The following is an 18,558-nucleotide window of genomic DNA, read 5'->3' on the forward strand; positions in this document are numbered from 1 at the left end:
AACCACGATTAGCTTCTAGGCAAAGATTTTAGAAATTTTGTATTGATGCCTCAGGGTTTTTTCTATTTTTGATTTTTAATTTTCACAGATTTTAGAAGTTATTGTAGTAAAATGTAGATTTTAGTATACCAGTATATCTAGCAGCTTAAGTCCAATTTTTATGCATACTAACCCCGAACCCATATCAATCCCTAAAATTTCCTTCAACTGTTTAGACTTCTTTTCGAGGTAGAAGGCTGAATAATATATTAAGGGCTGTGCTATGAGACATGAACATGGGCATACTGACCTCGAAGCTCAAAACACTGGAAGGCCTCCAAGAAGCCCTGCGTGCTACGAGGAAGAGAAGGATGATGAAGAGAGAGTCCCACTCTCCCCCAGACTCAATTCCTGATGAGGTGTGCCAGAGGCGGGATGACGCTGGACCAAGGGGATGGGTGAACAGGGGTTTGGATGGACATTATTATAAAAACCATGAAATCAGTCTCAGGATATGAGGTGCATCAACATATATTCCTGAAGGCCCTAGACCTGGACATTAAAGGATCTACCCTTTTATCTTATCCTACACTAAGTTGGCTGGAGTCTTGTTTTCTGCTGTCTCTCTCTCTGTTAAGGCATCAATGTAAATACAGAAACAAAAGAGAATATCCCTTTGATTAAAACATTGCATAGTAAAAGGTGTAAAATCTTTGCTAATATTCTATCTGTCTTGGAAACACTCCAAATTCATGTAGTTCCAAGTTATGGCTAGGGACTCATTCAGGCATGTTTCTTTCTCCCTTGGATAGTTTTGTCTTTAAAAGGTGAGACACTAAATTACCCGCTTGGGAACAGGTTCAGAAAACATATGATTCTTCAGTATTATACACTGGGACCCCAGAAGAACCCAGACTTTATTAGTTTACTAATTCACAAGATTTCTTTCAGAGATATAGGAGATACATGGTCTAAATTTTATCAAATTTCCCTCGACCTCCCGGGTTCTGGGAAAACTTGTAGCTGTAGTATAAGGCTGAAATATTTGTTTTTTCAGAAATCTTCCCAGTATGTATTTATGCTACCTTCCCAAAGACAGCTTGTCCAGCAGCAACAGGGTTTTTTTTATGATTTGCATAAAAATGGTGGTTTGAGTGTGGGAAAATTAATCTAAACTCCTTTAGGCTCAAAATATTTTTTTTTTTCTGCCTCGCATCTTTTCACTTAGATCATTATCTGTTGAAGGGGAGAAGAGCAGCAGACAGGTAAACTGATGGCATGTAATATTCTTCTCTCAAAAATAAGCCAAAATTATTTACATTTCCTTTCTCTGGATTTGGGTGAGTCAACTATTGGGACAGGTGGTTGTCCCCCACTGCCTGTGGTAGTATTTCACTCACGGTTTCAGATTGTCAAGCCAGAGGGCTGCCCTTGCTCCTGCTGGGCCAACAGGCTCCATCCAGGGAGCAGACGATGGTGACATTTGCTCCAACTGCTCTAGTGGTTCTGCTAGCTCTGCTTTTCTGCAAGGGTACACATGGTTCTGCAAATGGGATTACATACAGTCCTCTGTATGAAATGGATTCTTAAGCAGACTCCTCTATCTTTAATAGCTTTTAGACTCTGATTTTTGCATTAGAAGACTTTAAAACATTGCCTTAGATTAGGGCAGGCACTCACCACATGAACATTTGGGCTTAATTATCTGACTCAAACTTCTATACAATCTCTTAATTGTAAACACTCCTGTCCTCCACCTTGTCATGTGCAGATGTTCTTAAGAGAAATACCTCCCAAATACAACTGGCAGCAACATACATAAATTTATGAGAGTAAAAAAATATATTAGTCTTTAAAATCAATTTAGTCTAATCGAAAACATTAACATCATTAAGAAAACACAAGAGTATTGCATTGTGTCATCTTTACAAACAAATTGGGAAATGAGAGCTAGGAAAAGTAGAATGTATGAATGAATTTGATGTATTCTCCGGCACTTAAGACAATATAATTTCTATGCAAAAAGGTCTTCTGTAGTAAGATAGTGGATGTGTTCTATTTAGTAGTTTCCAATGTGACTATTTACATAATTATTTTCTGTACAATTCATTTATTAATAACATGTACTTTACTAAAAATATATTCAAAAAAATCCTAACCACACAAAATCATTTTCAGTTTTCTCATTTGTTTCACTAGGGCTCTAGTCTTGTCATCTATCTTTTCCAGATGTTCATAAGTGAATGAGTCAGGGAAATTTTGGAAGTGACCAGTAATTTTTAGAAAGGTGTTTGGCAATAAGTGTAATCATTTACTTTTCTCTTTAAGCTGCTCTGGATCAAATCATTAAGGAAAATCTCTGGTTAGTTCAAGAATATATAATCTTTCATAACTACTACTTAAACAATAAAGATCTCACAGTATTCTATGACAATAGTATCAGGGTGGAAGCTGCAGTTAAGAGACCATCAGCAGGTAAGTGCTAATATTGCTCATTATCTCATCTCTAAAATTCATTTGACACAGGTATTTATAACATTAGAATACTTGCAATAATACCTATCACCTGAATTCTTCTTTTCTTCTTGGATATTTCACACTTTCATATTTTCACTTTTTGCTTGCTTGCTTGCTGTGGTGGGGTATTTGCTTGTTTTTACAGAGCAGTTCATGTAAGGTTTTCAAAATACATTATTCATATATTCCACTTTTGTATCTGAAATGTATTTATTTTTGTATATAAGTATATTATGCAGTAATTAAAATTTTCTTTACTGTTGCATATCTCCATAAAACACTTTTTCTGCTAATTGTGCGTTATGACATTTACAGTCAGACTCTATAAGCCTTTAATTTAGAAAACATTCAAGTGAAAATCAAAACAGGTAAAATCTAGTTTTTTGATCTTCCATGGCAAAGGTATAGTGGCCAGGTATAGCGTTTTATTGAGTCATTAGATACATCTTAAAAGACAGATTCTTTAATGCCAATTGACAGAAAAATATTTCCTGTTTCTTTTCCTTGTGGTTATATACATAGCTCTCAAAATAAAAGCCTTTCAGTACCAACTGTAATCAAGTAAAAATATTGTTCAGGTATTTTATTCAGGTTATTCCTTGATTGCCTTCAACTTCTAAGTTTCTGAAAATTAATATGCATTTAAGTCACTATCAGACCTTACCTTCCCATCAAACAATTTCAGGTAAGAACCTCTTTTAACTCAGGTCATATGGATGAATCAGGTTCTGATATATTGGTATTTTGGTCCATTTTCTAGAAGTACAGTATATTCAAATAAGTTCATTAGATTTAAAACTCGGGTTATTTGCTAGTATTTTATTTTTAGCAACCCATTCTATGTCTTATACCCACAACTTCATCCATTGCTCATTTTGTCATTTTACTGCAGTTAATCTTGCATTTTAAAATTCCCTGAATTCAATTTGCTCCTGACAAATCTAAATAAGAACAACCCTTCCAAGATGTTCTTATTGACTATATATTTCAGAACAGAACTCTTTTTAAGCCATAAAAAGAGATAACCATCTTTGGAGAAAAAGTTGGAGATTTAAAATATAAAAAGCAGAAGAAATTGTTGCCTATCTTTCTTCACCAAGTGAGTGTAAATTATGTCATGTTGGTATGATAACAGTGGCAATGCTACGAGTATTGAAATGTTTTCTTAAAAGAGCTGTATTATACCAGGAATTTAAAGTAGGGGGTTTTTTTCTGAATGAAGAATTAGGGCATACTGTCTTCCAGACTTTCTACGGAGAAATATATCTGTGTAAGTTTATCAGCCGGACCTTTAATTTCTTTGCATGTAAGAATATCTGTCTTCCACATTCTCAAAATTTAATAGTTGTCGGTAATATTTGCAAAACAGATTTTACACTCAACAGTTTACCTCTTCTGGACAAAGTATGGATGATATTATCATGCGTCTCAATGATGTAGTCTGGAAGCAAAAGAAAATTGCAAATGAGTTGGCATATATTATTGCTTTTTTCCTCCTCAATTTGAATACAATAAAATAAACATAGTAAAATATAGCAAAATAGCAATGCAATACCAACAGGATCTGGTTTCATTAGCATTGCTATATAATAATTTTCTTGGCTTTTTAAAATCTTGTTTATGAAGAAAATGGTTATGAGGGTGTTACTATTCTATAGGAACTTATAATCATCATTACAATCCATGTGCCAAGCTTGTGGTAGGAATTAGTAATGGCAATGCTTAGAACTTTGGACAGTTCTCTGTGTCATTCAGCAGTGGTATGTGTATGAAGAAGAGAAATTCTCTTCACAATATTAATTTAAGGGTTACAGAGACAACTTAATATAATTTCATTTTTGTTAACTCTTTGGTTTGTTAAATGACCAAGCGCTCTAACTGTTAAAATATTCCTACCATTCTCACATAAAAAAAGGATTTAGGAATTATGACAAAAGAACAAAAAAACATGTTGATTACATACACCACCTCTCACACCAAGATATATTTTCTTCTTAGTTTTTTACTAACATGTGAATTACAGCAACAACAGAAAATCAGTTCTGGAGGAGTGTCAAAGGAATGACTTTTCTTGCTGCTCTGATATAAACGTGCAGTAGTTCAATGACATGAACATTCAAGAAGAAACTGAGTTCATCCCTACTTAATTCCTGAGAAATTTCTTCCCTATATATATAATTACTCAAAATTAGAAGCCAATTTTTGTAAGTAGCAATGTAAAAGGAAAATTGCTTCTCTTGTTCCTGTTTTTGTTTTGTTGTTTTGTTGGGTTTTTTTAAGTTGTCTTCATTTTAACTGGAAACACTCATAAAGTGTTCCAGACTAAGCCTCGTGGGGCTTTGAACAACCTGATCTAATGGATAGTCCATGACAGAGGGATTGGAACTAGCTGATTTTTAAGGTCCCTTCCAACCCAACCCAAACCATTCTATGATGCTATGATTCTAATGTTTATTTTGATCAAACATCATTCTGAAAAAAGAACATAATTTCCCTGTAGTTCTTTATCCTGAGATACTCTGGTTCTCAATTTGTTTTTCCTGGTAGTTTATTCCCTGAAACAACACTTCCCTCCACAAAGAAATTCTTTACATATCCCTTGCAACTATGCCTTCCACTGATCAATGGGATATCTGTCATGGTGAATGTGCATAGCTTCATTATAACACAGATCACACCTTTTCATTTTTTAAGATGATTTTGGAATAAACTGTAATAGGTCTTGATATTAGATTTAAATACTTTCTATTAAGTACCTAATACTTTCCCTAAACATTTGGGTTTCAGTGTAGGTGTTGTGGTGGGGTTTGTTTGGTTTTTTGGTGTTGATAGGTTATTAGTTTGTACATTCGTATTTGGGTGTGGCAAAATCCTCTGTGTAAAAGATTTCTAGATTGGTCTTTATGTGGTAGACAGTGACAAATTCTTGCTTAATACAGCTTCTTCCCTGCAAATATATAAAAACAGTTTCTTTTGAAATCTCAGTGGGCTAGCATATTCTCACCAGGAATATGACTATTTAAAAAAAATCCAGTTATTTACCATATCTTTCTTTTTGTACTGAATAATCTTAGAAAACATATTCAATGAGCAAAATTTCGTATTTCCAATGTGTTGTGCTAATGTGTCAGTGGCTGTGCTGTAGACATCAGCTTTTGTTCTCATAGTTGAATGAAAGAAGATTCCCAAATATAAAGGTAAGACATGTCATTATAAGTTAAGAACCTATTTATTGTATCTCTCCTTAATACGGCAAGTGGCATTGTCTTACAAAACATGGATATTTGGTTTTTCTCACATAACTTTTATCTAAAAACTAAAATGCACGCTATAATTGCTTTAAAATATAAGTGAAATATTTGTTCTAGTATGCAGCATGTTATCTTCAGGTGGCCAGGTAATAGTAACATTCTGGGGGGAGGAGGTTTATTGATTCCTGTTTCTTTTTGTTGTCTTTTTTTTTTCCTTTCTGAATAACTGACATATTATTGCAGTAAAACATACGTAGGGTCGATTCATGCTGAATAGTTATTAGAAACCAGGATAACAAAAGTCATTACACTGCAGTTCAGTTTTGACAGTAAAATTTCTGCAACATTATCACAAATCCTCATGCATTAGTGCAATGATCCTTACTATAGTTTCATATTAGAATCAAAAGTCTGCTGTAGCATGCTTGATACAAAAAGTCGTGCAAGTCAAGTGAAGTTCTTTTGTGCTTTTATAGATAACATTTTTTCATGTCTTTCTCATGCATGTATCTGAGCCCTCTTGGATGTTTCTGCCTGTAGTGCATTTCTCATCTGGGATATGACAGTTTTAAAATAGTGTCCCTGTTGTTTTAAAAGGCCTCAGTGCCACCTGTGGTCTTAGAAAAATGAGATAAATTGAAGTATTAGTAGTCATAGTGGCTCAGACTTCTTACAGTACATAGTTTTTAAACAGAGGGAACATAGATGGGGATGCCTTTGGGCACCAGACCTTGATGCACAAAACCAGCAGTTTTGACTGTAGATCAAATATTCTTTCAGTGTTATTGAGATGAGTTGATGCTGAGAAGGTTGTGTCAGCCTTTGAGTTATTGGGTATCAGCCAAATAAAAAAAATCATCTTTTCTAAAACATCAAATAATTTAATCAATAGAGATTTTTTTCTTCCATGTGTTGTACTGCAGTATATCATTAACTTTACTTAGAAACAAATACTCAAAAAAAACTTGTGTGAGCTCACTTCTTCCACTAGAAGGTTTTATCTTAATGACTGTTGGGTTTGGGGGTTTTTTCATTATATCCTAACAGATTCTACCTTTAATCAGAAAGAATCATTGTTTTCTTTTTTAATCCCCGCATCCTTACAGTTCTTCCAGACTGAAGAGAATTGGAAAAGAGGGACTGCGGAAGCACCTCTGTTTTACTAAACAAAGCAGAAAGAGATGGACATTGTTAACAGTTCTGGACAATCTCTTCTATTACATATATTAACATTATTATGCCTGTGTGCACAAATTGCAGGAAAGGCCTGGTATGAGGCTGATCGTTCCTTGGTCAGCTGCTGTGTCTGATCATCTGTCTTATTTTATATATCCATGAAAACACTGCTTAAGAAGGAGATTTGGCTTACACAAGTTTTGCAACGCACTTCACTTAGGAAGTAAATTTTACCCTGATCCTGTTTTGTGAGATTTTTTTACTGAGAAATCTATGTATGTGGGCTGACTTGCCCATAACATAACACTTGTTCTGTAACACTTTACAGAGATGTTACAATTATTACTGAATCACAAATTGATCTAATCAAAAAAAGCAGAATGAGTAGGCAGAATAGCTTCCATTATTAAATTGTTTTGGCTTTTTCTTTCAAGTTTTTGGTTTCTTTCTCTTATTTACATGTAAAGTAGCCAGGTTGAATAATTCCAGAGTTATTAACAACTTCCTGAAGAAATGTTCAAATGTTCAAAAATATCTATATCTTATTTTATCTACTTTATATTTTAGTTTTTAACTGCATGGATTAATAGTTCAAGATTTGCACCCTTATTAGCTACATAAATTCATGTTCATTCACATTTACTTCAAACTTACATTAAGAGAATCATTAAGGTCACAGTGTTACAGCTTAATCTTGAAAATCCCTTATAAAAATATTTGGTGACAAAGTAACTTGACTTAGCACTTAATAACTGACAAAAAAAACTCGCAACAACCAACCAAAAAATGCTCTAAATTATTAATAATCATATTTTTGCTTTCCTTTTTAGCTCATAAACAGTTATTAAAATCTTTCAGTAATATAAAGCACACCTACACTGTAAATCATCCTGAATGCCTTACAGTAAGGGTACTTCTGTTAAAGTCTTTTTAGCTCTACATACATGCTTGTTTGCTTGAAAAAAAAACCAAAAACTTCTTAATAGTTTAACATATAAGATCAATGTGTCTTGTTATGCAAAGTGTTATCCTAGAAACTGGTAAAGACTTTGAGTTGCACCTTCTTAAACCTTTCTTCCCTGAAAGGATTATAGTAGCATGAATCAGCAAGAATGGTTTCAGCTACAATTGGCCAGAAATAGTTTGACAAAATAATTCTCAACCGACTGTTGAATGTCTGTTGCTAGTACTTTGGAGGGGAGTGCTGGGGGTACAACATTGCAGGCTTTTGTTTCATTAAAAAAATCCTTTTAATTTGGAATGGGGAAAAAAGTTCCAACAGTGTGCTGGACAGCTCCAATCGTACTACATGCTCTATAGTTTACAGTAATTATCTAAATAATTTCCTAGAGGATTCATAAAAGGAGAAATTTGCATGGGGAATGTAATTCTATGTCAGAAACCATCTCAAGGAAACTATCAAAGCTGTCAGCAGTGGTTTTTTTCAAGTTTGTATAGATAGATAATATCCCATCTTCAGAGAAGAGCAGGTAGAATTGCTGTCTCATGTATTGAGGATAAAGAATATTACAAAAATTGACAGTACTATGGCTACCCATCATCTCAATGATAAATCTTAAAGATTAACTTTAAAATGAGTTGGCTCACTCTTAAACAGAAATTTGGATGAGAAAGAAGAATCATTTTATCCCCTGAAACAATGAAAGAAAGTGATGCATGCTATGACTCACATTAGCTTTCCAAATCAGTAATTTTCACAAAGACACAGAAAATAGCCTAATGCAGATTTGGTTGAAGGCCTCATTAACATTATGACAACAAGGGTCAAGATCTCATGCAAAAGACCTATCTCACAACAAAGAGTAACTAAACGGCTTAGACTCTTTTGGTATATGTCATGCATCAACCTGCTCTGGCATTCAGTGCTCCACTTGAGAGTGCTACACCTTCCTTGTGTATCATAAACATATCCTGCTTTGGAAATAATGTGATCACTATTGTTCACTGAAAGTTGACAGATCTTTTCTTACCATGTGTAAGGTTAACCACTAAGACCTTTTAAGGATTATTTTTAAAATGTCATCAGCCAATAAAATACAAAAACACATGCGCAGAGAACCAAGTGGTCTGAAAGGTGTCCAGAGAACCTGATTTTGAAGTGATAGAAAAACAAAGAGGAATTCATGTGCTGCTGGTGCCAGTGCAGGACCAGTTAAAGTCTTTGCTAGGTAGATTGTCCTAGTTATAGTGGCCAGAATCAGTTTATCACTTTGTGAGTGTAACCAAAACTGTGTCTTCTACACCTTGTATGTAATTTCTGATGAATTGTTAATAATGGATTGTTTACAGCAGCTGCCCAGAGCACACCTGACCCCTCAGGCTACAAGCTGGGTGTTAGAGAACCCTGTGAGGTAGGGAAGAGTTCCTGTCTTCACATCAATGACTCATGTGTGATAACTCGCCTCCAGGGAGGCATTAGCACCTTCACACCCAGCCTGAGAGGGTGTGTCTGCTATTGAGCCATCAAAGATTCCAAAAATATCCCATGACTCACAGAGTAAATCACCCATTATGAAATTCCTTGTCCTGGGGGAGGTACTGGACATTCACATCAGAACCTAAGCATATATAACCTTGGGGTTTGGGGTCTTCTGGTACCACTTGTTGGATCCAGAGGAGGACCAGAACCTCAACAGGGCTCTGACCATCATCCTCACCAAGACGTGTTCCTTTCCTTTTACTTTGTACTCAGGGAGACCACATGGTGCTCAGCACAGGGGCTAACACCAATCTGCTTGTGCCCCAGGGTGCTGGGTTATACATCTGCTCTTTTGTGGTTAAAACTGGGGGGTGGGAGGGTGGGGGGTGGGCTGTATCATTGTATTTATTGTAATCTTTTTAGTAAATTGTAACTTTGACTTGTAATCTCTTTTGACTTGGGTTAATTACTCCTGCTGGTTTACCTTTAAACCAGCACATCGATTTATGCCAAATTTTTCAAGTACTGCTAACTCTCAAGAACAGAGATGTGTTAAAGGAGAAGGATGAGTCTTCAGATGAAAATATAAAAGTAGCAGTATCGTTGATAATTATTCCTGTCCATAAAACAATGTCTGGTGGGAATGAGGGAAACTAACATGATGTTCTGAATCCTTTACTATCTCCTAGTGTCAGTGAGTCAAATTCCTCTTCAAATCTAGCATGCTTTGGCACTGGCCTTTATTTACCATGCTAGGAACTTTGCTTCTGCTCCCTTGGAAAATTTAAAAGTAGTCTCTAATGAGGTTACAGTGTCTGGACTGCAGCATTAGTGAGTCAACTGCACTATTACACTACATTAGCTGTAATTATTTACAAATAAGTAAACTGAAGAAAAAGCCAGAATAACAGATTCTGCTAGAAAAATCCTGGGCATTCTTTTGTCCTCTTGCTCTACCACCAATGAACATAGCTGAGCTGTGCAAGTCAGCTTTTAGTTAGAAACAAATACCAAGAATTCTTCAAATTTGTTTTAGGCAAACTAAAACTAAGATTTTCAGAGTTTTGGACAAAGGGAAAAAAGGGAAAAAAGTGTTGTAGGTTGCACAAAACAAAAGTTTAACATCTGAAAATTTTAAGTTTCTTTTGATTAGAAACAAGATAAATTTGCAAACCAATGGGTAGATCTAGAGAGAGCATTTGACATTTTCCAGCAAGGGGACATAGAGTACTTCTCCATTTAAATTCAGTAATTCAAGTGCTCAGTAGCCTCCCAGATTCAAGTATCCTGGTAATATTTTTGGAAATAAAATTTCCTCATTTCCCAAGAACACCTGCCTGAATGACCAGGTTACAAATTATCCTTGGTTAAGTTTGTCTTGATTTCTGACTGTATTGTCACACACTGTGAATAATTAGTTTTGAAGGAGGCAAAAAGGCTGAAATAGTCATTAAGGTGTTTATCTAACAGTAGAATTCTGGCCTGAAATAAATTTTGAGTAAATTATGCTGAAAGAAGTCATTTCATCAGTAATGCCGAAAGAAGAAACTCCAAAATAACATAGGTCCCAGATGTGGGCATACAACTGAAAGGGGTGACATCTTCTTTCAAATCTCTGCTCTAAATGAGACATTGAGAACATGAATTTGAGTCTTCCACTTCTTGAAAACCCTTAACCCTGAGATTTTGGAGAACAGTCTCTCCATGATTTTCAAGGCTCAAGCCTTTATTCCTTCAGATTATTACTGCATGTCAGGGAACTTCTAAGGCTGTTCACAGTCACTGCCAGCTACTTCTGCTTTTTCTGATTCTCCTGCTCCTACCTGGCCTGAATAGTACAGACGGAAGCCTTTTCCTTACTCTCTGGGCATATTGAGGGTGTGGTAGGATACTACAACACTTTTTAAGGTGTCCCAGAGGCCTTGGTTTTAGTGTCACTGTCCCTTCAGTAAAGTTATTTTGCCCACCTCCTTTAAATTTTTTTTCTTGTCTGGAATTAGCTTGAATCTCAACAGCTCTTAGTGAGAATATTAAAAAGTGACAACACAGATACAAATAATGTTAACTAAAAATAAAAGAAAAACTACATTTACTCTATTTACTCTGCAAATATATATCAAATCCCATCTTCAACTAGCATTCTGCTTCCCTCTGAATAAGGTGGATGTTGGTGGTTTAGGTTTTGTGAATGTTCCTCTCTCTAAGTGTTATACCTTACATGCTAGAGTCACTCATCTTTTAAAACTTCTAGAAGAGCTAGATGGATTTAGTATTTTCTTTGAAATAAGCGGAACACACGACCCAGGTGAAGCTTTATTAGAATAAAGGTTCTTTTTATACTCAGAAGTTCCCTTAAATACTTAACTGGTTGGCAAACAACCCTATCCTTCAATGAGGTGTGAAATTCTAGCACCTCCCTTTTATGGCTACTTGGTATTTAACAGCAGGGATATAACTTTCAATCAATCTCACATGCCATGTCAACCTTCAAATTAAAAAAACACCCACACTGTGACATATAAACAATTAAGTTATTTGTAACCTATGGCTGCTACTTATTTGATCAGACATTGATGGCTGTGAGCCTCTCATTGGTGGATGGTTTTGGTGTGAGTGATCCTCAGCTCCTTCAGAAAAGTTCCACAGTTACAGCCAGGAGCAGTGAGGGGTAGAGGAAGTGGCAACACCTATTTGAGCTGAGAATAGACTGTGGTAGGATGCAGAATTCCACCACAACAAGTGTCCCATTGAAAATACTACTAGGTGTAGATATTACCCACTTTGCATAGGGCCATTCAGAGCACAGTCCCATGACAGCTTCAGCAAATTTAAACTACTGCAGCTGCAGTCTAGCTCTTCCTTCATGCTGCCTGCTCTGGGTACCAGCCTGGAGACCTGATATGGCTGAACACTAACCTGGCAAACCAGCTTCACCTGCAGCCACATTGTCACTAAATGACAGCTCTGTCAACTCCCTTTCTCCTGCATCTCCCCTGTGCAGGACAAACTGGGGGTGCACTGCTGGGCACTGGGTGGATGCTGGAACCATCAATACCCTGGCCCATACCTTCACACACTGCCATGGAGTTGGAAATTCTCTTACTCTCTCTCATGTTTTGTTTTGTTTTTTTAAAATAGTACTTACGTAGCCTTTTGTGGCATTAATATATATATATCAATGTGTCTTAAAACAAGTAGTCTTAGAACTACTTCCTGTGAGTGCTTCCTGAACAATTTTAGAGTTGCATAAAGGTAAGTATTTTATTAGAAGCTAAACTGAAAGAATATAAGGCAAACCACTTTCCCTTGTTTGTCTGGAGGAATTGTATCAAATGTCCTAATTGAAGAGGCCTTTAAGACAGGAGTGTGGTGTGTTGCTTCCACAAGACAGACAGAAATGAAACAATGATCTAGACTAGAAATTCACTTCTCTAGGGACCAGCTGTAGAACACTGATTCGTGCTCTTGGGTATGAATCCCCACAAATCACTATAGATTAACCTGGGGTTCAGCATTTGTTGGAATTGTATAAATATCTTAAAGTTACCTAACTTTTAATTAAAAAAATATTCACAGTTTCTGATAAGGATTTGCTGAACTGAAGAGTGAGTGACTGAATGCAAAAAAGGAGGTAGGAATGAGCAATCATAATACGGAAAAACAACAGAACTGATCTAATTTCCAGAGATAAACTGTTGATGCAGCTTTACTATCTATTTCCCAGTAATCCAATGCAGTTTTGTTAGTCCTAATATGTTTTATCACTAAATCTAGCCATTCCTGACATTGATTTCAGTGCAATTTGTGTAATAGGTCAGGTAAAGTGGTGCTTATTGACTGCTGATTGTACGTGTTTTTCCACCTGAAGTGTTATTGTTAATTTACATGCTCTTTCATTTTCCTGAGATAATTTTTACTCTATTTAATAACTCCCTAAAATTTCCCCTTTGTAAACTAGGTCTCTCTCATGGCAAATATCAAATATGGTTTTGAAAATCAGATAAACTGCAGACATTAATTTATTCCTTCAACAACTGAACATTAAAATAATCAGAGTCAAGCTAGTTTGTCAAACACAATTTTCCTTTAGTGTTAATGCATGCTCTCTGTCCCTAACTAAATCACCCATTTCTAAATGTCTTGTAATCTTGTCCTGTACCATTATTTCTTGTAATATCATTACAAAGGAATTCTGGCTAACTCTAATGGCCTGAAGTTTTCTGAATAGTTCTTTTTCTCCACATATTGCAGAATGCTCTATCTCTATTCTTAGGTGATCGCAGGTCTTATATTGCCAGACAATTTATCTCAGTTCTTGGAGAGTATAAAATTATAAGAAAGGCTATCTAGTCTGTTGCTTTACCTTATGAAGCTTTTTTCTTGTATTTCAAAGGTTGCCTTCAGGAATTTTTTTGGTAACTTGGTAATGGCGATAGGGATGATCCTTATTTTTCTGATGTCAGGGCTGCATGCCTAACTTCCTTGAGGTGATGAGAGCAATTGGCTGAAGTAACACGTCAGAAAGAAACTCAAACATAATTATAAACAATAGCAATCAGATTTCTGTATTGGTGAACTAGCAGATAACGTAAGGGTTTCTTCTTGTCCTCCTACAGTTCTGTGTGTTTGCTTTAATTGATTCCAAATGTGTGGTTTTCCATTTCTAAGGTGCTCAAAATGGTTGTACAAAGGCAGTAACAAAGACTCCAAGAAAATTTTCCCTTTTTGAACTGTCTTATCAGATGTGGATCTTCCGTCAGATCCACTGAAATAATGCCTATTTTTTGTCTTCCACCTAAGCAAACTCATTTCCAGCACTCCTCATATTACCCGATGACTCTAGTGTTTCTTCTGCATGCTGGGATTCCAGTAATACCCCTCTCTGGGTTGTTCTAAGAATAATTGACACATCCAGGCATCAAATCTCTTAATGTCTAGCTTGTTCTGTGGCAGGCAGAAAAGGCAGTTACACACTTTACTTGGTGGAAAAAAAAAAAAGGTGTGAATTGAAATCTCCAGATTATATAATCAAAAAAAAAAAGGAAAGAAAAAATTGCTGGCTTCATTAGAGCTGCATAACTTGTAAAACATATTTTTAGATCCATGAGCTTTGTAAGTACTCTTGGCAAAGTCTGGAAATTCTTCTCAGCAGCCACCCCACAAGGGAACCACTTTCCTGGGTGATAGCGTCTGTTATACCGCCCCCAGAGGGCAGACAGCTATCACTGGTGAGAACACAGGCCAGAGGAGGAACAGGCATTCTAGAGCAGCTTCCTAAATCAAAGAGCAGGGGAGTAGGGGTTTTAATATCCTGGTCTTAAGTGATTGTGATTACTACATGATTTCAGTGCAAAGTCTAGGCTAGTTTCTTTAAATGTGCTGAAAATCATAGAATCAGAGAATGCTTTTGGTTGGAAGGGACCTTAAAGATTATCTGGTTACAACCACCCCGCCATGGACAGCAACCCCATCCTATGAATAACCTCTGTCCCCAAGTTTTCCTTCTACTGCAAGGTGTAAGTCAAGAATTGTATTGACTTATGCTACTGTAATAGTTCCTTACACAAAATATGCTCTATAGGCATCCTACACTCTCTTTTGTCACTCCCCATAACCCTGCTCTGCTTTCCTTGGGCCAGCTGAGTTCATCAAACTGATGTACAGAATACACAGATACCCCTGTGTGGGTTTCTCTAAGGAAATGGATTTGCACAGGTGCTACTGGAAAACTCTCAGTGTACCTGGGAGGATTGTGATGAAGTGTCAGATAGATGGAATCTATTTGCTGAACAACTCTTGTTAGTATAAGTTAAGAAACAAAGATACACTTGAAGTTATGCTCAGTACACTTGACTCCAAAGTCATAGAATGATATAAAATACTGAGTTGTTAGTTATTTTTCCACAGAATTTTTATTTATAGTATTTGTGAACTAGTGTCCTTTGTGAATCTGATTAAAACTGCAGTTTTATGGAACAGAGGACAATTTCCTCATCTTGAGATGTAACAAAATCAAAGTCACATACACTCCTTGCTCAAATCTCTCATGTTACATAAGCTAATATGCAACTGTTTTGAAGATAAGTTTCTGTGGTAGGATATTATATATTGAAAATATTTCTATTATATTTTTCTCATATGAAAACAAAAATATCTATCTAATATTATATATTATGTAATATCATATAGTAAGTGTTTATATATATGCATATATATGAAAAGACTTCTAGCAATTATATTCATTTCATACATCAAATTCAGGCTAAGCAAAATGTCAAACTCTGTTTACTAATTTCATACTTATCTTTTCTTTTAATATCCTGTCTTGATTCTCTAGTTACAATGTAGATGCACCTAAAGTTTGCTAGAAACATTTGCCATTAGCTTCTTCTAAAAAAAAAAATTAAATTTGAGGATAATCCTACCTCCAGAGCTTATTCTGTTCCTGGCCATTGACTGTGACAGTGAAAGGCTCATCTGAAAGCAGTGGAGCATCCCATCTAAAAGCATAAAACATATTACATTTCATGAAAAAGCTAATTCAGATTGTTTAATTCTGGTAATATTGCCTCTGTCACCTTCAAAATCAAAATGTTCTTTCCTGTTATTATAAAGAAAACAACCAAATTGCTTAAAAACCCATTTGAATACACAGCTGCCTTATGTTGCATACTAATTTGATTAAAAATGCTTGTGCCTCACCAGCATTTTTTGCATAAAACACACTAGTGAATTTAACAAAGAAATATAAATATATTTTGGTAATTTTTGATGATAGAGTGCACTACAGTGTCCACAATGCCCCTGGACTGAACAAAGATCTCAATGTGGTACTGGAAGATGTTAAACTGAATGTCTTGCTGTATTTGTTTGCTCAGTGCTTTGGGCACTGTGCCAACCTCATTGCGAATAACTGCATTAGTCAAGTGTATCCAAATTATTACAACACAGCGTCCATCCCAGTTATTGCTGTTGAAGCATTTTCTGAATCTTCACATCACTAGAAACATTTGAGGATAGAGCTTTGCATAAATTCAGGACAATTTTAATTCCAGACAGAAAATCTTAACATCTTTGCAACTTGCTTGTTATTCCTAGAAAGAGTAATTAAGAAGTAATTGCACTGCTTTTATTTACCTATTTTGAACACCTTGCCTAAAGTGGGGAGCTTCAATGGCAATAGAATGAAGAGCAGAGGAGCCAGAGCAGAATTCACTGTATTTACTTTTCAGTAGATAAAAGTAAGTATTGTCAATAGTGATCTCACCTTCTATCTTCACACCACTAGTTTAACTGCTTCATTTTTGATCTAGGTGATGATGCTACAAGAAGTCTCTGTTGATTTCTATTTACCATGCTTTTACAAGGACAATAGCAGCCTGGATGTATTTTAATCTTTACTTTCCTTGAGGACATCCTCCTCCTCTTAGAGAGATGTCCAGTCTTTCTCACCATAGCAATCCTTGTGCTAAAGTACATCTGCAAACCTCAGAACATGTACCTTCACATGTTTCCAGGTTCAGGTGGTTGGATGGGTTCCAAAACAAGGAAACAATGTTGGCTTTGCAGCCCTTGTTGGCTCACTTCTGCTACCAGTTCCATTTGTTTTAGTCTGCAATTTCCAGCTTAGCACAGTGGTGGCCGCGGGGCCATAGTTCTGACAGGAGAGAAGTACTGGAGTTGCTTCATAGCTACATGTCACGCAAGAGATGAAGTTAGATTGCTCCTGTTACACACAGCAGGGCTGGCAAGACACAGAAATCTCCCTTCTTGGTTTGGAATCCATGGTTTCCTTCTCTTACAGAGAGTGGATGACAGTACTTTTTTTTCCCCTAGCTATCTAGCCCCAGTGAAAGAAGATTTCAATCTGCAACATTAGTGTTATGTCCTTAAGCTTTCATTCTGGACACCAATTCCACGAGTAGTCTGTATTTTATTAAGCCCTTTGGCTGGAAGCAAAAATTGCAGCCTCTTGTACCAATGTATATGGCTGAGTTTGCTGTAGCTGGCAGCTGTGCATGGTGGACCTATTTTCCAGGAAGTTATATTTTATACTGCCATGACAGACTAAATTATCATCTAAAACTCAGCTACAAGCAGGAAGTCACAATAATTTAAAAATACGTGACATCATATTGAAAAGCAAAAATCTCAAAACTTCCTGTGAAATAAAGATTTTGGGGCCATTAACTCTGAAACTCTATTTTTTTATAATATAAACCCTTATTTTGACATAGACAATGTATTGTAATGTTGTATTTGGAATATATCATTATATTGCATGTGGTATACCCATGTCAATGTTTTCATACACTGAATTAACTCATAATTAATTTAATAAAGGCTAGAGACAATTAAAATTTCAGATATCATCAAAATGTAATGAGAAAGTGGAAATGGCCTTTAGAAATATTTTCATGTAAAAAAATAATACAATAAACTCTTGGAAGATTATTCCTTTGGTGGAAAACTGAAATATTAAATCTAATTTTAATAATTACCAAATAGACATTTTTGCTTCTTTTAATGAGAAATGAATGTTGATTTTATGGTGAAATATATAAATAGCAAAATATTTTAGAAATTTTAGCCACTGCCTTCTCCATCAACTCCAGAACAATGTTTTCAGCAAGTATTTCCCCTTTATGTCACTAGAATCAGTACAAAATTGCAATTTTTAATGGCAAACTACCATACACATTTGCTCAAGAATAAGATGGTCCTCATTTTTCACACACAAACATGTTGTCCATCAGCTGCGGAATGGTCAGTGTCTGTGTGCAGTTCTGCAAATAGCAGCACATGACCAGCAGTGTGGTAAATTATCATGCTATGAGGGAGGGATATATGATTTCCCGGTCGGGTGTGAATGCACCTGCGGTATGGATAGACTGAGAGAATCTACACAGATATGCAACCATTTAACAAGAGATATAAATGCCATGCCTTGTGGTGCTATTGGAAGGTCTAAATAGGCTTTTAAGCTACACCATGGTGTCCTTGTGCCTGCCTTAAATTATCTCACATTGTGCACTTGTTTTAGAGTAAAAGAATTCACAGTCACTAAATGACAGAGCAGCTGATGCATGGTAACCTTTTCATGTGTCAAAGCCTCCCGACAACTTGAGTTTTACATATGCTTTTGGATTTTTAACATTAAATCATCCATCTGCCAATGTTGTTCCTGAGTCTAAA

General features: G+C 35.9%; 1 protein-coding gene across 1 annotated transcript in view; it reads left to right on the forward strand.

Moving 5' to 3' along the window:
* Nucleotides 1-269: 269 nt before the first annotated feature.
* LOC139671434 (coiled-coil domain-containing protein 178-like) overlaps nucleotides 270-18,558 on the forward strand; it is a 59,775-nt gene continuing 41,486 nt past the window's right edge. The window contains 3 exon segments of the mRNA XM_071554260.1: nucleotides 270-447; nucleotides 2,308-2,438; nucleotides 2,440-2,454. Of these exon segments, the coding sequence (XP_071410361.1) occupies nucleotides 270-447; nucleotides 2,308-2,438; nucleotides 2,440-2,454 (324 nt within the window).

This window comes from Pithys albifrons, chromosome 4 (genome assembly GCF_047495875.1).
Source record: "Pithys albifrons albifrons isolate INPA30051 chromosome 4, PitAlb_v1, whole genome shotgun sequence".
Classification (NCBI taxonomy): Eukaryota; Metazoa; Chordata; class Aves; order Passeriformes; family Thamnophilidae; genus Pithys; species Pithys albifrons.